A 17,102-nucleotide genomic window follows, 5' to 3' on the forward strand; every position below is an offset into this window, starting at 1 on the left:
AAATTCATCGAAACCGATCATGCCAAGAGTCAAATTATGGGCGGGCGGTGGCGCGTGCCCGCAGGGGTACCCTGTCCCAGCATTCAGGTTTTCCAACGAGCTTGATCTCGTACAAAATATCAATACGTTCTTTCATCTATTTACATCTATTTTAAAACAACAAGACGTTTTCAATTTCACCGACGACACGAAACGAACTTTCAAATTTGACTTCACGCTCATTGATAATTCGATCAAGCTGGCTGGCTTAAAAAATAACACGTACATCGACGTGGTTACTTCAGCCGAAGGCAATTGATTTTCCAAGATACTTGGGTATTAAATATATAGATACTCGATTATTTAATCGCACTGTCTGGCTAAACGCTCGGTCTGTTCACTCTGTTTCGGGGAAAATCAATTGCCTCGGTAAACAGTTTCGAACCCAGACAATACTTTCCCGGAACGCCACAGTTCGCGCGATAAAAGAGTAGTTAAAGTCCGACCTGCAACACGAATTCGGTACCGCGTTCGCGGGGACGATTTACATCGCAAAAGAGTCCTCGTTTACATGCTCGCGTTTATCTCGTGTGACGGTAAATTTCTAAACCAAGCAACTGTTGTAAAAAGAAAATAAAACAAATAGAAAGAGAGAAGAGAGAGGAAAATCGAAAACGTTTAAATTGTCGTTTAACTTCATCGCGAGAGGAATGACAATTATTCCACTCTTGTACGCGCACGCGATTACCGTCCAGGTTCGAAACTAGAAACACGATTCTGATTTTCACTGTTTTAAAAAACATACACAAGTATTTACACGCTATGCGATAACGTAACTCTGCGTTTATCACGCTTCGAAGAGCATAAAGAAGAGAGAACGATGTAATAAATCAGAATCGTGATTTCAACGAAGTTGAAACTGATCGTTTCTTATGATCGTCACTTACCGGTAATGACGAGACGTCCCTTGGTGGCAGACAATCTTGTTTCTCCGGTGAGTCTATGCTTGGTGCGGCATTGATAGGTCTTGTATCCGTCTTCGGGTCCGACATCGCGAATGTGAAGTTCTCCAGAAGGCAGTACCAGGTATTTTCCATCTGTTCGAGTGACCGAGTCACGAAGCAAAGTAGATAGATTATTTCTCGGCGTTGATTCGTCCGGTGCAACTTTCTAACCAGGGATAATTGACTTATCGGAAAGAACGTTCCGGCCAGTGTCGGCTCTATTGGAACAGTTTAATCGAACTGGACGACATTTTACGCTCGGTAGTATATAAAGTTCGTACCGATATGGGTCTGGCAATCAGAAATATTCAATTATCCCAACGACCACACGGTACTCGTCGGACACAGACACACACGTAGCAGTGTATATCGACCAGTACAATGCCGTCTTGATTAATACATTGGCCCGCATGCACTCTACTACATTTTGCTACCTTGGCCAAATTCGTTGAACGTTGAATAGCGACCGACTCTTTATCTATCTCGTGCTTTCACCGTTCGACGAATGGTTGGGCGATTCAAGCCATAGATTCAGGCCCGTTCGTCAAACAACGGACGAGGGAATATCGAGTTTGCATTGTTCCCAGCCCCTGGCATGTCCGTGAAACGTGTTGTAAGAACATACCATCAGATTTGTTGATATACCGTCGCTTCTACGGTATTCCCTTTAATCCGTTTAATCCGGAGAAGCTACCATTAACTTTATCCATCGGACATAAATAATAAAATAACAGATTTAAAGCAAGATAAAGAACGTTCAGAGGGATTAAAAATCGAAGCTATTTAAGATACTCAATTCGTAATCTTACTCTGTTAAGCTTCGTCGAGTTAAATACCTCGTAAAGAATTACATTCACGTTGCGTTCCTCTCGATGACTTCCGGCTTACAGAATAATCACGAACGAACGAGCCCGATGCATGCAATCGACTACTGTAATACTACAAGCAATAAAAACCATAGCCATGTACTCTAGAGTAGTCACACAGGGAAAGGAAGGTTCGTGAGATACAGTGGAGCCGTGAAAAAGAATTTGGAAAAAGGAGGGAAGTCTGGGACAGCGCGAGCAGCGGCAGTCAACGTCGTACGAACAGTTCAAGAATAGTTCGGCGTTTACTTTCCGAAACGAGGGGCATCCGGGCTGTCGGACGATTTCATCGTACGTCAAACGCATTTCTGTCGTCGGTCCGTCCTCTAGGACGCGATACAACATTCGAGTGGAGGCCGATAGAACGAACACGTTATCAGTTTCTTTTTTTTTTTTTTTTTTTTTTTTTCAGAAAAGACACGACGCTGTTATCGCCACGGAGAAACGATCTCTCTGCCTACTTATTTATCTGCTCGTGGCGCCACGACGCATCCTGTTTCTTAACTCGTGATCCACCGCAACCTGCAATCGTGGTGGCCGATTTCCGGTCTCGCGATCGCGATGCACAATGCCGATCGTACCTGTTGCGTGTCTCCCTTGGTTGCGTACGAATCGAGCGGTTCCTGCTCCAACAGAACGCAGGATCGCAAAGGACGTCGCTCGTTATTACTTGGCGATCCGGTCGATGCCCGAGGGAATCCTTGAAACGTTGGTTGGTCGCGCCACGGCCGCGTCCTTCGCGCGATTATGAATGGAAACGATCGTACGACCTTTTCACTCTTTTCGCAGTCTGGACGACTAAATGGAGCGTACGCGAGCGAACCCACGCGTTACCGACGTTTCGCGCGCGAAAAAAAAAGGAAAGTCTCGCAACGCGCGGTCGTAAAGCGTGGATGAAAGAGAATGAAAACCTTCTATCGTTCTTTTTTTCCCCCCTTCTTTTCATTCATGGTTAAGATGGAACTGCGTGTGTGTACCCATGAAAGTGTGCGTGTGTACCGTAATCGGTGCTAGGGTATATTTCAGTTTTCTCGTCTTCGATCCAAGAGTCAACCTCGACGAATTCGGCGACGAAGCTCGGTATGTGACACTTGATAATTGCGGCGTTCCCCCGAAGGACGTGTTCGTCCATCACGTTCACTGCATACCGCTGCCCGACAACTGCAACCAGACACCGGTTTCCGGTTTTACCATAAGCCGCACATCTACATACAGCCTCGTATCCGTGATGCGATCGATCGTTGCGATGAGCGTTCGGTAATTCGTGCGACGTTACGACCTCTTAAAACCGTACGAAGAAGGAGAATCGGCCGAGCGGAGCAATTAATCGATTAGCTGTTGCGATTGGAGTAAACGGAGTACAGACACGATTTGGACAGCGGTGATTTAACTGCTCGACGAGTTCTCTTTTTTCCTCGATTCTGCTACCCGTACGTTTTCCCAACTGTGTATAAGCAATTACGGTAATCCGAGAACATTAACGGCAGAAACTCGGTCGATCGATCTCTCCACTCGAACCATATAGCATAGTACGCACGAATCGAAGAACGAACGCCCACGCCCACGCAGAAGCAAAGGAACGAATCGGTGGATCTCTGATCAGCGCGAAAACGGAGCAACGATCTCGCGCTGTACAGAATCTCTCCCTTTCTCCATTTATCCATGTTGATTGATACCGTATGATTGTCCCTCGGCTATGTAACTGCCGCCGGCCGAATCGATCCATCCTACTACGTCCACGTGGTCGGCGACGAACGAGGGAACCTGACACTTGAAAATCGCCGCGTTGCCGCGTATCGCGAACTGATCGTAAACCTGAACTTCAAAGTATTGGGCGACCACTGCAATAAAAACGGAACAGAGAGAAAGAAAAATACAAGAGGATAGCTCGTCGACGAACTGAATAGTCGATGGACGGATGGGCTTTGATCCGACCGATTAAAATTTCAATGAACCGCGAGGCTGGCTCTCCGCAAACGGGAGTTTACCGTGCAGAATATCGTCACTCCGTGAGCGGCGACGCTCTCTTTCCACTGACGGAAATTAGGCTAGCCAGCGGACATCAATTTCCTCGTGCGTCGGTTTGATTAGTTCGGGCTTAATCTAATCCGAAATCACGAACGGGGCCGAGCGACCGTCCCGTTTTCCAACTGTCTCTCACTCGAGGCGCGCTCGTTCGTTCGAATCAAACGACAAATATTTGACGGAGAATATTTCCAGGAACTATGTCACGAAGCTTAATCGCGAATAGAGCGATGCTGATGCGGTGTGACGAAACGTAAAGTACTACGGTCCTAGAAATCTGCGCTGTCGAGAACGAGGCTAGAGAGAGCTTGGTCGTCTCGATGGAAACGCGAAAATTTAATTCGATCTACTGTCGCTTGGGTTATTCTCTCATCGACACGCTCGACCACCGACCGTGAAATAAATTTCATTAGGTCGCGGCGCGCGTACTACCGTTCGTGTTCGATCGTTAGCCGAACGAAAGTGGATCGTCCTGTTCGCGGTCGCGTTTAATTTGCGAGCGACAGACTCGATTAATCTGACTTAACCTAATCCGTTGGATCGCGGTGGGTAACGAGGCCACTGCCAGCCGCACGCTCTGCCTCCGTACTCCGTTTGCGTCGGCCGCGTCAGAAAGGGCAAACTTTTCATAGGCGAGAGCAAATTGCACGCGTTCCACTCTATCATCACAGGCAACCATCTCTCTCCTTTCTCCCGTGCGTTCTTCGAGTGCATCCTGTAGGTATTACTGTATTCTGCATACGCTGGCATACCCTGAGAGCGGACGGCAACGAGAGCCAACGTGACGCCGTCAAAGCGTTCTAGCACGCTCGAGCCGCCTGTCCTCCGCAAGAGGGATGAGCACGCTGGTAATTCCATTTATTAATTCCATTAAAACGCCGTCAGGACTCGCGTCGGGTCGGTGAATCGAGCGTAGGCAGTAAATCGAGTTGATCGCAATGCGAAGACCACTTCTTTGATGGAAAGCAACGAAACAAACTGGACCGAACCGTGTCGATCGTTTACATCCGCTCGAAAGGGGACAAGATGATAAACGAGATTAACGAACACGGATACGAATATGCATTTCTTTCGAAGTTGGATAATAAAAAAATAGTCAGAAAGATAGAACAGTGTTTTGCACGATCGAGAAAAACCACGGTGCTCATCGCCTGCTCTCGTTAAATATGCTCTCCGTAATCGAGACGAGAGAAGTACCCTTTTCTTCTTGGCTGTTCGCGGAGTACGTGGATCCATCCTCGACAGCCAACCACTCGATCACGTCTACGAAATCTGCCACAAAGCTGGGTACGAGACACTTCAAGGTTGCCGTGTTGCCGCGCAAGACGAACTCGTCGATGACCCTCGTCTCGTAGAATTGCTGGACCACTGCAACGCGCATCAACCCAGAGAACGTGAACCCGACACACGAAACCCGTAAAACAGAGAGTACTAAAGTAGCAACGGGATTGTATTCGTGTCGTGTCCCGCTTCCCTTTCGTCCCATCGGAATTCGTTCGTTCGGGAAAAGGAAATGAAACGTTGAAATTGGAGCGAGGGGGAGAAACGGAAGCCCGTCTCCCTGGTTCGTAGGTTAGTACAGTAACGAGATCACACCGTCTCCGCCTACCGTAATCGTCTCCGACCGTGTAAATCGTTCCATCGTTGGCTACCCATTGATCCACCTGAACGAACTCCGACACGAAACTCGGTATTTTGCATTTCATGATCGCGCTGTTTGCTCGTATCACGTACTCGTTCTCGGCCTCGGTGACGTAGAACTGCGAAACGACTGCCCGCGCGGGCACACCAGGATGCGTGATCAACGATCGTATAGGTATACAGATTGTACGATATATGTGAATCGCAGAAACAACACAGACACACGCTTTGGCTTACTCGATCACGCGAATTCGCTGAATTCAACGACACGTCTCATGGTATCTACCACCTGATCCAGTTCTGTACGGTTGAAAGTAAAGTTCAGGCACTTGCCAGTTTTGCGATCGGGTCGATACGAGGTTCGCATAAAATTAAATTCAATGGATCTCTGTTGCCTTAACAGGAAGGAACAGATTTACCGTGAGGCGTGTCTAAATGAGCCTGAGTAGAATCGAACCCCTGTAATACCCTGGCCGACAGCAGGATCCTCCGGAATATACACCTCTCCGTCCTCCCTGATCCACGCCTCGACCGTAACGAACTCCGCGATGTAACTTGGGATGCTGCACTTCAAGATCGCGCTGTTCCCCCTGATCACGTATTCCGTGAGAATTTCTGGCTGATACGGCTGCGTAACGACTGCATGGAAAACAGGCTGCTGACGAAACAGCTCGGACGATTTACGCGAACGCTGGTAGTTGATTCGCGAGCCCGGGATTTCACTCGAGAAATGAAATTGGACGAGTCGATTAAACGTTTAGCTCGATTAAGCGACATATATTCGCGCGATTCTCGAGCGGCTGGCGCTTGGTAATCGAGTTGGTTTATTTTCTTAGGAGAGCTATATAATGCCGGCGTGAGAGCCCCAGCGGATGGTTCATTAACCCTCGTCGCGTTGCCGCCGCCGTTCAACTGCCGCCAGACTGGACCGCGCCGGAAACCAGTCGTTACCACGTGCCACTTTGAACTTTTACCAAGTTTGTCGGGAAACGGAACGCCCCAGGAAGAGAAAAAAACTCGAGGGACCCAGTCCGGACGATTCGGACAAAAGCAGAAGGAGAGCTACGACAAAGGAAACAGAAAAAAGGACAAGGACGATGAACGTAGTACCGTAGTCGTTGGTTGGTCTGAAGGTCGAACCGTCGCTTCCCACCCAAGAGTCAACCGACACGAATTCCGCGACGAAGCTGGGTATGGTGCACTTCACGATGGCTGCGTTTCCGCGTATTACGTATTCGGACACGACCTCCGCTTCGTAGTACTGAGTCACGACTAGAGAAAATAGGAGCGTACGATATGATTATTAGCATAACAATGTTAATAGATCTGCCGGACCGTTTCTCTTTTACATCGATTACAGTCGATCCCCGTATCATACGACGTTGACAAACGTAACTCGCTGCCAGCTTTTTTCATCATCCCTTTTAAAGCCTATCCCCAAAGCCCTACCGTTCTTCTCGTCCGGATTAAAAGAGTTTCCTTGATCGTCCTGCCAGCCGACTACTTGAACGAACTCCGCGACGAAGCTCGGTATGCTGCACTTGAGTATAGCCGCGTTGCCGCGTATCACGTACTCGTTGTTTACTTCGGACTGATAATACTGGTGTACAACTACAATAAACGGAAGTGGCGATAATCAGCCGCGTTGTAAGCGATGCGCGTCCGCTCGCGCGATTCTTCCACGCACTCGAGGCGATTATCTACACATGCACGGACTATGCAATGAAATCTGAAATGAACCATAACATTATCGATCTCATTGTTCCCTGGAAACCAGTGTACGCTCGTCGTCGATGTGGTTTTCGACCAAGTACGACGACATATGGAGAACATGGGCGAGCGAAACGAGATTACTCCGTAACGAATAACAACGTTGAGACGCACGACGTTGACGACAGCTTCCGCGGTGACGTATTCGTCGACGTCGTCGTCGTCGTCTCTCGCCGAGCAGATCGATTCGTTAGGTCGCATCTTACACCGCAGCCGCGAGAGAGCTTAGAGAAGCTTACATCCAGCAGGAGCACGTCGACACGTCGCGTCGGCAAACGATCGGTGCACTTTGACTTTGTGGCTGTGTGTGCCCGTGTGTAGTGTGTGTACGCCCGTTTCTACGCATGTGCAAGCACGCGAGTAGGCGAGACAGATACGGGAGAAGAAAGCTAAACAGAGAGAGCGCGAAACCAGAAGTAGAGAGAAGGGTGAGGGAGGAAAGTCTGACGTCCACGTCCACGTCGACGATGTGCTCCAATTATTTGGGCCAGCGCGCTCCCCGGTAGAAATAACGAGCTGGAAAGAACGTTAACGAGATCGGTCAACGATGTTCTCGCGTGCATATACATTGATTATGCGAGCAGAGAGCGATTGACCTACGCTTTCGGTCCATTGCTCTATTTTCTATGGATTCGCGGATAGCTGCTTGCCGTTGATAATTGCTTCGATAAACGTCAGGCACGCGATCATTCGACGCGACGTCTGACGTTTCCTTGTACATTCGTTAGATGCGTTATATAGGTTTCGCTACGTATAGAGAAAGTGATAGATCTGCTCGAAAGAACGACGAGACGACCGGCTTAAACGTTAGATTCGATCGAATAACACGAGGACTACCGTAATCATCGCCAGGTACGAACTCCTCTCCCTGATCGGTATGCCAGGACAGAACCTTGACGAAATCGGCGACAAAGGACGGAACAACACACTTCAAAATGGCACTGTTCCCACGGATCGCGTACTCCTTGTTGACGTCCGTGTCGTAGTACTGCGCCACCACTGCGATTTCGTCGTTTTTAAAAAAAAAATAAAGGACCCGCGGTCGAAAATTGCGAGCGAACGCCGCTCTTCGGTCTCCGTTTCTCATTTCCAATATTTCGTACTCGAGAGTTTTGGCACTCGAGCCCTTTCAACTGGATCGTGCAACTGGGTCAACGATGCACGTTCGCGCGAATTACAGCGTCCGATGAGCGATTAAAAATTTGTGCAATATTTTCGAGAATTTCAAGCGGAAATGCCGAAACGAAATGGTCTCGCTAATTATAGATTTCCGTTCGAGTACCAGACCAGAAACCGATGAGCGGCGAACGTTCTTGCGAACAACGGCGGCGGCAGCGATTACTCGTCGTGGAAGCCCTGCTCTAATTTTGCCTGATCGTTGGAGGAAACGGCGATAATTGCCACTGATGTAGTATGCTCACCGTACGTGTCGCGATAGATAAACGCGCAGTACTGACCCAAAAATGTACCAGATTATGTAGGTACTCGATCGTTCGCTGTTCGAAACAGCTGTAAAGAAAACGTTTTAAGTCTCCCTGCCTGGCCTATCTTTAACGTCGTACCACTGTCATCTTCAAAACTTAAATAACTTCTATAAGTAATCTGATAAAATTAATCCGTATAACATTTTTAGAAAAAGGAATCTTACGATAATATTGATCTATAAATCTCTTTTCTTACAATTTGACAACGGCAAGACGTCTTTTACTTTTACCTCGTAGTCCATCAAAATTTGACTCAACTTTGTACACTGCGTTATTCCGTTAAAACCAGAAGAATAACAGATGGCCAGGCGACGGCGAGGGTTCCCGTGTAATTTTGGAATGAAAGAGGATAGCTACTTACCGGCTCTCACGTTAACATCTCGGCTGTGAACTGAACCTGCTGGGGAACGCGCCAAACAACTGTAGACCTGAGCATGAACTTCTTGACGATAATCCTCGGCGCGGAAAGGAGGGAAGACCAAGTTTCCGTTCGGTAAGACCTGACACAAGAAGATTTTTTCATTTGCGAAAGAACGATCTAATAAGGCGACAATTAATTCGACCTTCTTAATCGTCAAACGACTGACGGTAACGTAAATGCATAACACGTAGGTGTTCAAGCATTCGATAGTGGGAAGTCAATCGCTCTCGATGAAATTGAAAGATGGTACAAAGAACGCAAAGAAAAGATATGGGAATTCTAGTAATTTGCTTGAAAAGAAAAGCGAGCACCTGTCTGAGTCCAGGAACGTCTCCAACAGCACTTCCGTCAGCACGAACCCAGATGATATCCGGTTGGGGGTTTCCTCTGGCCTGGCATTCGACAACAGCTCCGGTTCCATTAGAGAAGTCAACTCGGTTTGGTGGTTCCTTGACGAATACTGGTCCCATAGATTCATCCTCAGCGCAAGCCACTACGGAAACAGAAAGAACCGCCTGCTTTATCAAGAGAACGCACCAAGGATTTCGATCGTTCTCTCAGCTTCTTCGAGAGGCTATCATTCGCTATGCAACAAAGCAGATGCAACGATATAGGGAGATCAATTAATCGAAACAGTCACTGACGAAAGGAACTTTAGTTGCGTGTCTTTCAACCTTGCTTATCATCGGCCTCCGCCAGGATACGCGACACCCACGTTCAATTGGCGCGTCGCCAATTGCAGCAAACAACAGGTTGCCGGTCTGCTATTGAATAATATGCTATCAACGTCACGTGACCATAAGGGAGACGGCAATGCGTGATTCCTTTTCCGTCGCAGAGATCCCGATTTCATCGATGTACATCGACGAGAGTGGTCACGATCGAGAACCATCAATGGTAAAGATCGGTATCGTGCCAACGATTACGATAAGATTCGGCTTTAAACTAGGTTACAAATTTTCTCGCACCGATGAAAGTGTTCTGATGATTTACTTTCTGGCTATCTCCAGCATCGATGCGAGTTTCCGCGTGTTTACGATTATACAAGAGTCCCTTGTTCCACTTTCGTGGTGCGTAACTGTCTACCGGTTTATAACGCACGGTTACAAGGCGAGAACGGATAAACGTAGCACGTTGTAAAATCCGAGTCACGAAGAACCGGTTAGCGAAGCGTACGCTGCGCCGGCCAGGCGAACGACAAGAGGTGCGCAGGTACGAGGAACAGGTGTTCCGAAGTTCCGTCGTATCGAATCTTAGCGCACGTATCCCCTCCGCTTCTTTCTGTTTTCCCAGGTCTTGCATGGCTTCGAAGTCCATCTATTCTCGCATCGTTCCTTGCTCCCGCTTGTGTATCGTGCCAATCTAATTACATCCCTGCAGCCGTCATCGTTGTATAGAGTAAATTTAAACACGGAAGAAACGCAATAATTTCAAACAACCATCGGGTAGACCGTTGAATGAACTGTTTGGTCATTAAGAAAACACGGTCGCAAACAGGCGAGAAGAAGGATTGATCGGTGACCTGGTAAAAGCCCGGTGTAAAAGCATTTTTCGTTAAGTTCCAGCATTACGCGCTTACGATCAAAGTATCACAGACGAGATTCTTACCGGTCGATAACCGCTCTGTAATCTATATGTACATACATATATAGGCAAGCTTTGAGACGTCCGGATACCCTGCTTCGAGAATATATTTCCAGCAAAGATACGCGCTTGTATGCGGCTGTAACGTGACGGTGTGTTGTCCGTTCACACGATGGAAATGATGCGCGTGTGACTCACGCGCCTACGCTTCCACGCGTGTGCGTTGGAGCTCGTAAGATCGTGACAGCCATAACAATCGAATAAAGGCTTTTGAAAAGCTCCGAGTCAACCACCGCACACCGGCGGCCAAAAAACGCGTCTCTCCTCTTTTTCTTCAAGTCCTCGTTTCACAATTCACCGCGATGGCATATAAGCGCGAGGTCGAGTGGCGATAACTTATCGCCCATAAGTGTGTCGCTGGTGAACAATCCGCAGATCGTTTAAAATGGCAAGGGCCACGTCGACGAAAATATTCCCTTCGCCATTGGAAATACGACGGTATTCGAGCGTGCAACTTTCAGATCAAGTACGAGTTTCCCATCGTTTTGCTTGATTTCATTCTGATTTAATTTTAAACCTACTCAGCGACTCTCTTGCTCGTAACAGCGAACATTTCTTTCCTTGCTGTACGACGTGGTTTTTGTACACGTATATCCCGCCGTTACATCTTTACTTCTTTATGCTTTAATGGAAAGTATCTTCCACCGTCTGTCGAATCATCGCCAAGGCGCCTCGTGTTGGGAGTATGACGGGCGCAAAATCAAAAGATTCACCTGGCGGAGAACGGTGCTCAGGCAAGCTACGATTCTCTTTCAAGCACAACCGTCGGTTCTGGGAACAGCAGCTGTTCCTTTCCCTTGGTTTCCTCCTTCTCCCCTCTCTCTTGATCTTTTCTTCGGCAGCTGCAGTCCGTGCTCCGTTTCTACCTACCTACGCCTCTCGTGGACCTTTCACGAGCTGACGGATGCGAAATGAAGCAACGCGAGATTGCATCGACTACCGTCCAACTGGTTTCTCATCCGTCCTCCTCACCAGCCGACGAAATTGTACCACGAATCACACAGAACCTAAAGATTTATGCAAAATACGGAGATGATTCTATATTCTGCGATTCTACCGAATATTTTACTGTTTTTCGTCTGCCACCGTGTCCTTTCAAAGAAGATCAAAAGACTTTCGTCGCAAAATCGCATTGCGGTATCTTAGAGACTCGCGACGTTGATAGCAGCTGCAAAATTCACCAGTCTCGCTATGATTAATCCTCCTATTGATCGTGTGCACGTTCAGAGAACGTGTTATCCCGAACATTGCTAAACGAAAGATAAATTACCGCATCAGCTGCTGACCTCACGGCTTGCATCGTGTCATACGTGCTTGATGCGAATACGATTAGATGGACAAGATTGGAACGCAGTGACGCATTCTTTCGACTGATTACTATACTCTTAATAACTCAACCGTTTCCTTGCAAATCAAGATATTGTGTTACGAGATAGATGAAGATCAAGATAAAGATCAATTTCATTCGAAGGAAGAAGTATCACGGCTCATGGTCATCGCTTATCATTGTTACTGCGACATATGTATATTTTTAAAGCTAGTTGACTCACCGTTCGTCAATGCCAGAAGAGCCAATATAAACATCGTCGTTAGATAGGTGGGTATATTACACCCCCCTCCTGGTGGATCACGCCACATTCTGATCCTGTCTTCCTTGATCGCACTGATTCTCACCTGATTTCACAGAAAAACACGCGAGCTTGAAGCTGGACGACTCACCAGAAAAATAATCTCACGCAGCCGTGATCGCAACAGCCTCGCGTTGCCTTGACGACAGAGAGAAAAGAAACTATGTATTTCCTAATTGTAAGTCGTTTCCCGTCTGGAAGGAGATGCGAATTCCTCTTTGTGACACCGATAAATATATCCGATTTCTTTCCTTTATGAGTGACCTCCGTCCGGTTCAAGGCCAACTGGATTGGCCGGCTCATGCTCCAGCTCTGTTCGCTGGTTCTATATAACACGATGATCGCACCGAATTTTTTGCAAGCTTGTCAAGCAGTTTGCCATGCTTGACTACAACCAGTGCATGCCATTAAGCGGAAGCGGAACACGTCGTCGGTCGTACTTAATAGTTTCCTACGTTTCTACATTCTTATACGACCGATATTTTATCGCGATGTTAGTCAAAGCAGCGTGACTTCTTTCTTGGCGAAGCAGAAAAGAAACGAGGCGATGTATGCGGGAATGGAGCCTTATTGAAATTTGCGCTGCAGCTGAGCCAGATCCTGGAGGAAGTGCATGTGCTTTCGGCTGGCTGAAATCACGATGATATACGAGGCCTGTGCGCGTCGATGTTTTAAGCGGGCTAAAAAGCGAAGCGGACGAAAACGGGGGAAGAAAAAAGGGAAAAAAGCCAGGGAAAAAGGAAATCAATGCGTGGAAACTGAAAGTGCGCGAAGCCTTTAGTGTCCGTCGGCTCGTGCTAATCCCTAGAACTCTAGAACACGTTGCCGGTCGTTTTTCAAAAGCGCCGGTGATACAGCGTGCACGTGCTGAATCGTTGATAGCATGGGTTAGGTAGAAAGAAGACAGCGGACGGGAGAGGCGAACGACGCAAGAGCGGCAAGAAGAGAGACGGAGCAAGAGAAAGAGAAAGGGCGGCGGAAGAACGGAGTAGTGCGGTTCGTCACGGAACTGCTCCCTCTCGGCGGGTTTATTGATCGCAGGGTGCGGAGCGGACCAATCTACCCCTCGTGCAGCGTACGCCATGCTTGCTGGTATTTGCCCGAACCAGTCCGCTTGCTTGCCAGTCTGCCCGATTCTCCGCTCCTTCGTCAGCCTTTGCTAAATCCGGGAAACTCGTCTCTGAGCTTATAAAATTCTGTATGACTCGCTACCTGGACCACGAATATTGCTCTCCTTCGTTGTCGCGATCATTGTCTCGAAAGATGCAGATACAGAAAGGAATCTCGACCGACGACGAGTAAGTGTCGCCGTTCGTTTAATTAATCCCGATGTCAGCAGTATTACGACGGATAGATCTGGGCCATCTAACGTCTGTCTGGTTTCGAGGAAGGTCACCACCCTTGTACGCGATGCCGGTGGACCGTATCGTCTTTTCATCCCATACCGATCTTTCGTTTTAAGAAAAAACAATGCTTTCCTTCGTGTCGAAAATTAAAAGAGATGTTTCCCGATAGCTGCATGTGCCCGACCTCAAACAGTGATTCTTCTGCAGTGTCCATTGAATCGTTTTAAAGTTGCATCTAGAGACTGTGCGTCAGCCAATGCAGTGCACTTGGGCAAAAAGTCGCGTGCTGTCTCTTCTTCGCTGGCGTTCGCGATTCTTTGTACTTTAAGATGAAACGATCGGTTTAAGAATTTCGTTGAACCTCTCGGGTGACAATCGCTGAGTACGTCGACCTATGTTCTACGAAGAATACCAAGAATACAATCACGTCAATGAGCTGTTGCGATCACGAGCTGTTGCGAGAGAACGCCAGAAGCACGAAGCTTTCAATCGTAAATGATAAACCGCAGTAAAATCACACTCTTCATCCACAGGAACACATGCACACACGTACACACCCACGAGAGATTTCGCAAATTCTCGAAAGACAACCAGGGACCTTTTTAAATTGACCCTATCTGGCTCTTGCGATAATCGCGCGAATTTCGAGTAGGCGAAGCCCTTCGAGCATGACTCACGCGTGCGATCGTTATACCACATCGTTTTTCACCGGTTTACGTACCGACGACACGTCGATTAAATCGCAGAGATACACGCTGACCACACGGGTTTGGCGAACAGAACGAACACTCTAGGTCCGTAGACGACCAAAGAGTGCGGCGAGGAGCGTCGTTTGCTTCGGGACGGGACAGCGGCTGCTCCACAGGATCTCGAGGTCGACGGTGGGGGGTCGCCTGTGGTTCGCTGTTGCCTCTCATTATGGTGGGGATGCCGTTTGGTCGACCTTTGTTGCGCGCGACGGAAGCTATGGCGGTCTGCGTACTTTCGCACCGAGTTCACTAATTGTAATTGTACCATGTTTATGCCTCGTCACGTCGCCAAATTTCACTTCCTCAAAGCATTTTTGACACGATAAATGGCCCTGCTTAATAAACCATGCCAATTTCTCGCGGCACGTTCCTGGCACCTAGCCTTCAACCCCGTAGATAAAGTTTCGCTGCTGTTTTATCATGGTGAACTTTGATTCGAGACGATGTCTGGCAAATCTTTTCATCGAAAGAATGTTCTGATAAAAAAATTGAAATTAAAAAAGTATTCCGACATACTTTAAGAAATACTTAAAAGTGCGTTTTGTATTTGATTTTATTCGATTCATATATATATTCTGTAAATGTCGTTCTCTGGTGATACTTGAGACTCCATACTGTCAAGACTTTCAAATATTTAAATGATTCATTTCATACGAGTCTAAGGACTCGATGAATGAAAGTTGAAAGCACCGCTATGTCGTGACGTAAAGGAGCGTCATCGAAACACGTCATTGAAGGATGACTGCTTTATTGATAAGTTTTCCGAAGCCGCGTGGATTGTTGCGCTACCTTTGTTAGAGCGACGCTTGATAAGGAAGGATTCGTCCGTGGCACGTCTCTCCATCGAGTATTGCTGTCAACCATGGTCGAGAGAGAACAGACAAAAAAAGATATAAAAGAATTAGCGAAAAATGATAAGTATTCGATTTTGCTTCCAACCTATAACGAAGTTGAGAATTTACCCATAATTATATGGCTTATCGTGAAGTATATGGATGAGAGGTAACTATCATGGCAACATAACCTCAAATCTGAAAGAAGTCATCGCTTCTGTAATTAGACAATTATAAGTATGAGATCAAAACGATTGATCAGTCAAGCGATAATATGCAACATTCTAGCGAACTTGATTATGAGATTATCGTGATAGACGATGGTTCACCAGATGGAACATTGGACATGGCCAAACAGCTGCAAAATGTATATGGAGAGAACAAAATTATTTTAAGACCGAGAGAAAAAAAACTTGGGCTTGGCACAGCTTACATGCATGGGATTAAACATGCTACAGGGAACTTTATTGTTATTATGGATGCAGATTTGTCTCATCATGTATTTATCTTTGTCTTCAAGAGGAAACTTGCCTTAAGAATAATATTGAATATAACATATGTTCTTATTTTTATAGCCCAAGTTTATACCAAAAATGATAGAGCAGCAAAGATATCTTGATCTAGATATCATTAGTGGCACCAGGTATGAGCAAGGTGGTGGAGTTTATGGCTGGGATTTCAAGAGAAAATTAATAAGCAGGGGAGCAAATTTCTTGACTCAACTGTTGCTGAGGCCAGGTGTCAGTGACCTCACAGGAAGTTTTAGGCAAATAACTTAGACGTTAATTTTACGTAAATTTGTTATAACATTCTATACATACATATCTTATGGTACTGAAATTGCAGACTATACAAAAAAGATGTACTGGAGAAACTTATTCAGTCCTGTATATCAAAGGGATATGTCTTCCAGATGGAGATGATTGTAAGAGCTAGGCAATTCAAATACACCATAGGAGAAGTTCCAATCACATTCGTCGACCGTGTTTATGGAGAATCAAAGCTGGGAGGATCAGAAATTTTCCAGTTTGCAAAAGGTCTTCTATATCTCTTTGCAACAACGTAATATAACATGCAATAAGAAAAGAAATGAAAATAGTCATTTCTCATATTTTGAAAAGAAAGATATATAAATCAAAATGTCTATAAATAAAAGATTGTATATTAATATGCGTTTTTTCAATAAACACTTAAGTTATATGCACTAATCGATATGTTTTAATCCAGGACAGTCCCTTTTTTTGAAATTAATAAAGTATGAAAGCATGCTTTAAAAATGGGAAAGCACGTGTACGCACACGTGGTCGTCAATGAGAGACACGATAGTCACGATACGCGTATAACGATTCTAGCAAGCGATTCCACCCTCGCCGCACCCTCTGACGTCACGCAGCCTCCGTTTATTGATCCATTACAAAATTACAGTCTATATTTCGACTTGAGCAGAATGCAAGACGGTGCTACAATGTGCCATGTACAGAAACTAGCCAAGATGTAAAAAAAAATACCCAACGCTATAAACGCTATCTACGCGTAATCATATATAATATAACAAAATAAACTTTCAGAATTAATCCACATGTATTTTTTTACGTATTTATAAATAAGTAAGAATAATTTTTTATTACATAAAATTTAGCGACAAAAGGACCTTCAATATCCTATTTATCACCGCTATTTCATCATCCCCTTTGGAAACGTCAAATTTGTTC

The 17,102-nt window shown here is 46.4% G+C and overlaps 2 protein-coding genes across 51 annotated transcripts in view; one reads left to right on the top strand and one right to left on the bottom strand.

Annotated features, from left to right (window-relative positions):
• The window catches only part of LOC126913980 (cell adhesion molecule Dscam2), a 55,294-nt gene extending 40,479 nt beyond the window's left edge, over window positions 1-14,815 (bottom strand). For 30 of the 50 annotated variants that reach the window (XM_050717312.1, XM_050717299.1, XM_050717302.1 and 27 more), the window contains exons 1-6: window positions 14,530-14,814; window positions 12,385-12,508; window positions 9,502-9,683; window positions 9,131-9,269; window positions 5,984-6,154; window positions 927-1,076 (exon numbers count right to left, since the gene is read on the bottom strand). In XM_050717312.1, the coding sequence (XP_050573269.1) occupies window positions 927-1,076; window positions 5,984-6,154; window positions 9,131-9,269; window positions 9,502-9,683; window positions 12,385-12,472 (730 nt within the window). In that variant the 5' untranslated portion in view covers window positions 12,473-12,508; window positions 14,530-14,814. Of the gene's footprint in view, window positions 1-926; window positions 1,077-2,848; window positions 3,011-3,525; window positions 3,691-5,071; window positions 5,243-5,483; window positions 5,646-5,983; window positions 6,155-6,625; window positions 6,788-6,964; window positions 7,127-8,122; window positions 8,285-9,130; window positions 9,270-9,501; window positions 9,684-12,384; window positions 12,509-14,529 lie in introns of all 50 variants that reach the window. The other 20 variants (XM_050717307.1, XM_050717296.1, XM_050717321.1 and 17 more) reach the window with 11 other exon arrangements.
• Window positions 14,816-15,300: 485 nt separating this feature from the next.
• Window positions 15,301-16,598, top strand: LOC126914078 (dolichol-phosphate mannosyltransferase subunit 1). Its single transcript, XM_050717557.1, has 4 exons — window positions 15,301-15,559; window positions 15,679-15,889; window positions 15,966-16,156; window positions 16,237-16,598. The coding sequence occupies exons 1-4, from the start codon at window positions 15,420-15,422 to the stop codon at window positions 16,454-16,456; spliced, it is 762 nt and encodes a 253-aa protein (XP_050573514.1). The 5' UTR covers window positions 15,301-15,419; the 3' UTR covers window positions 16,457-16,598.
• Window positions 16,599-17,102: the final 504 nt, after the last annotated feature.

This window comes from Bombus affinis, chromosome 3 (genome assembly GCF_024516045.1).
Source record: "Bombus affinis isolate iyBomAffi1 chromosome 3, iyBomAffi1.2, whole genome shotgun sequence".
NCBI classification, from domain to species: Eukaryota; Metazoa; Arthropoda; class Insecta; order Hymenoptera; family Apidae; genus Bombus; species Bombus affinis.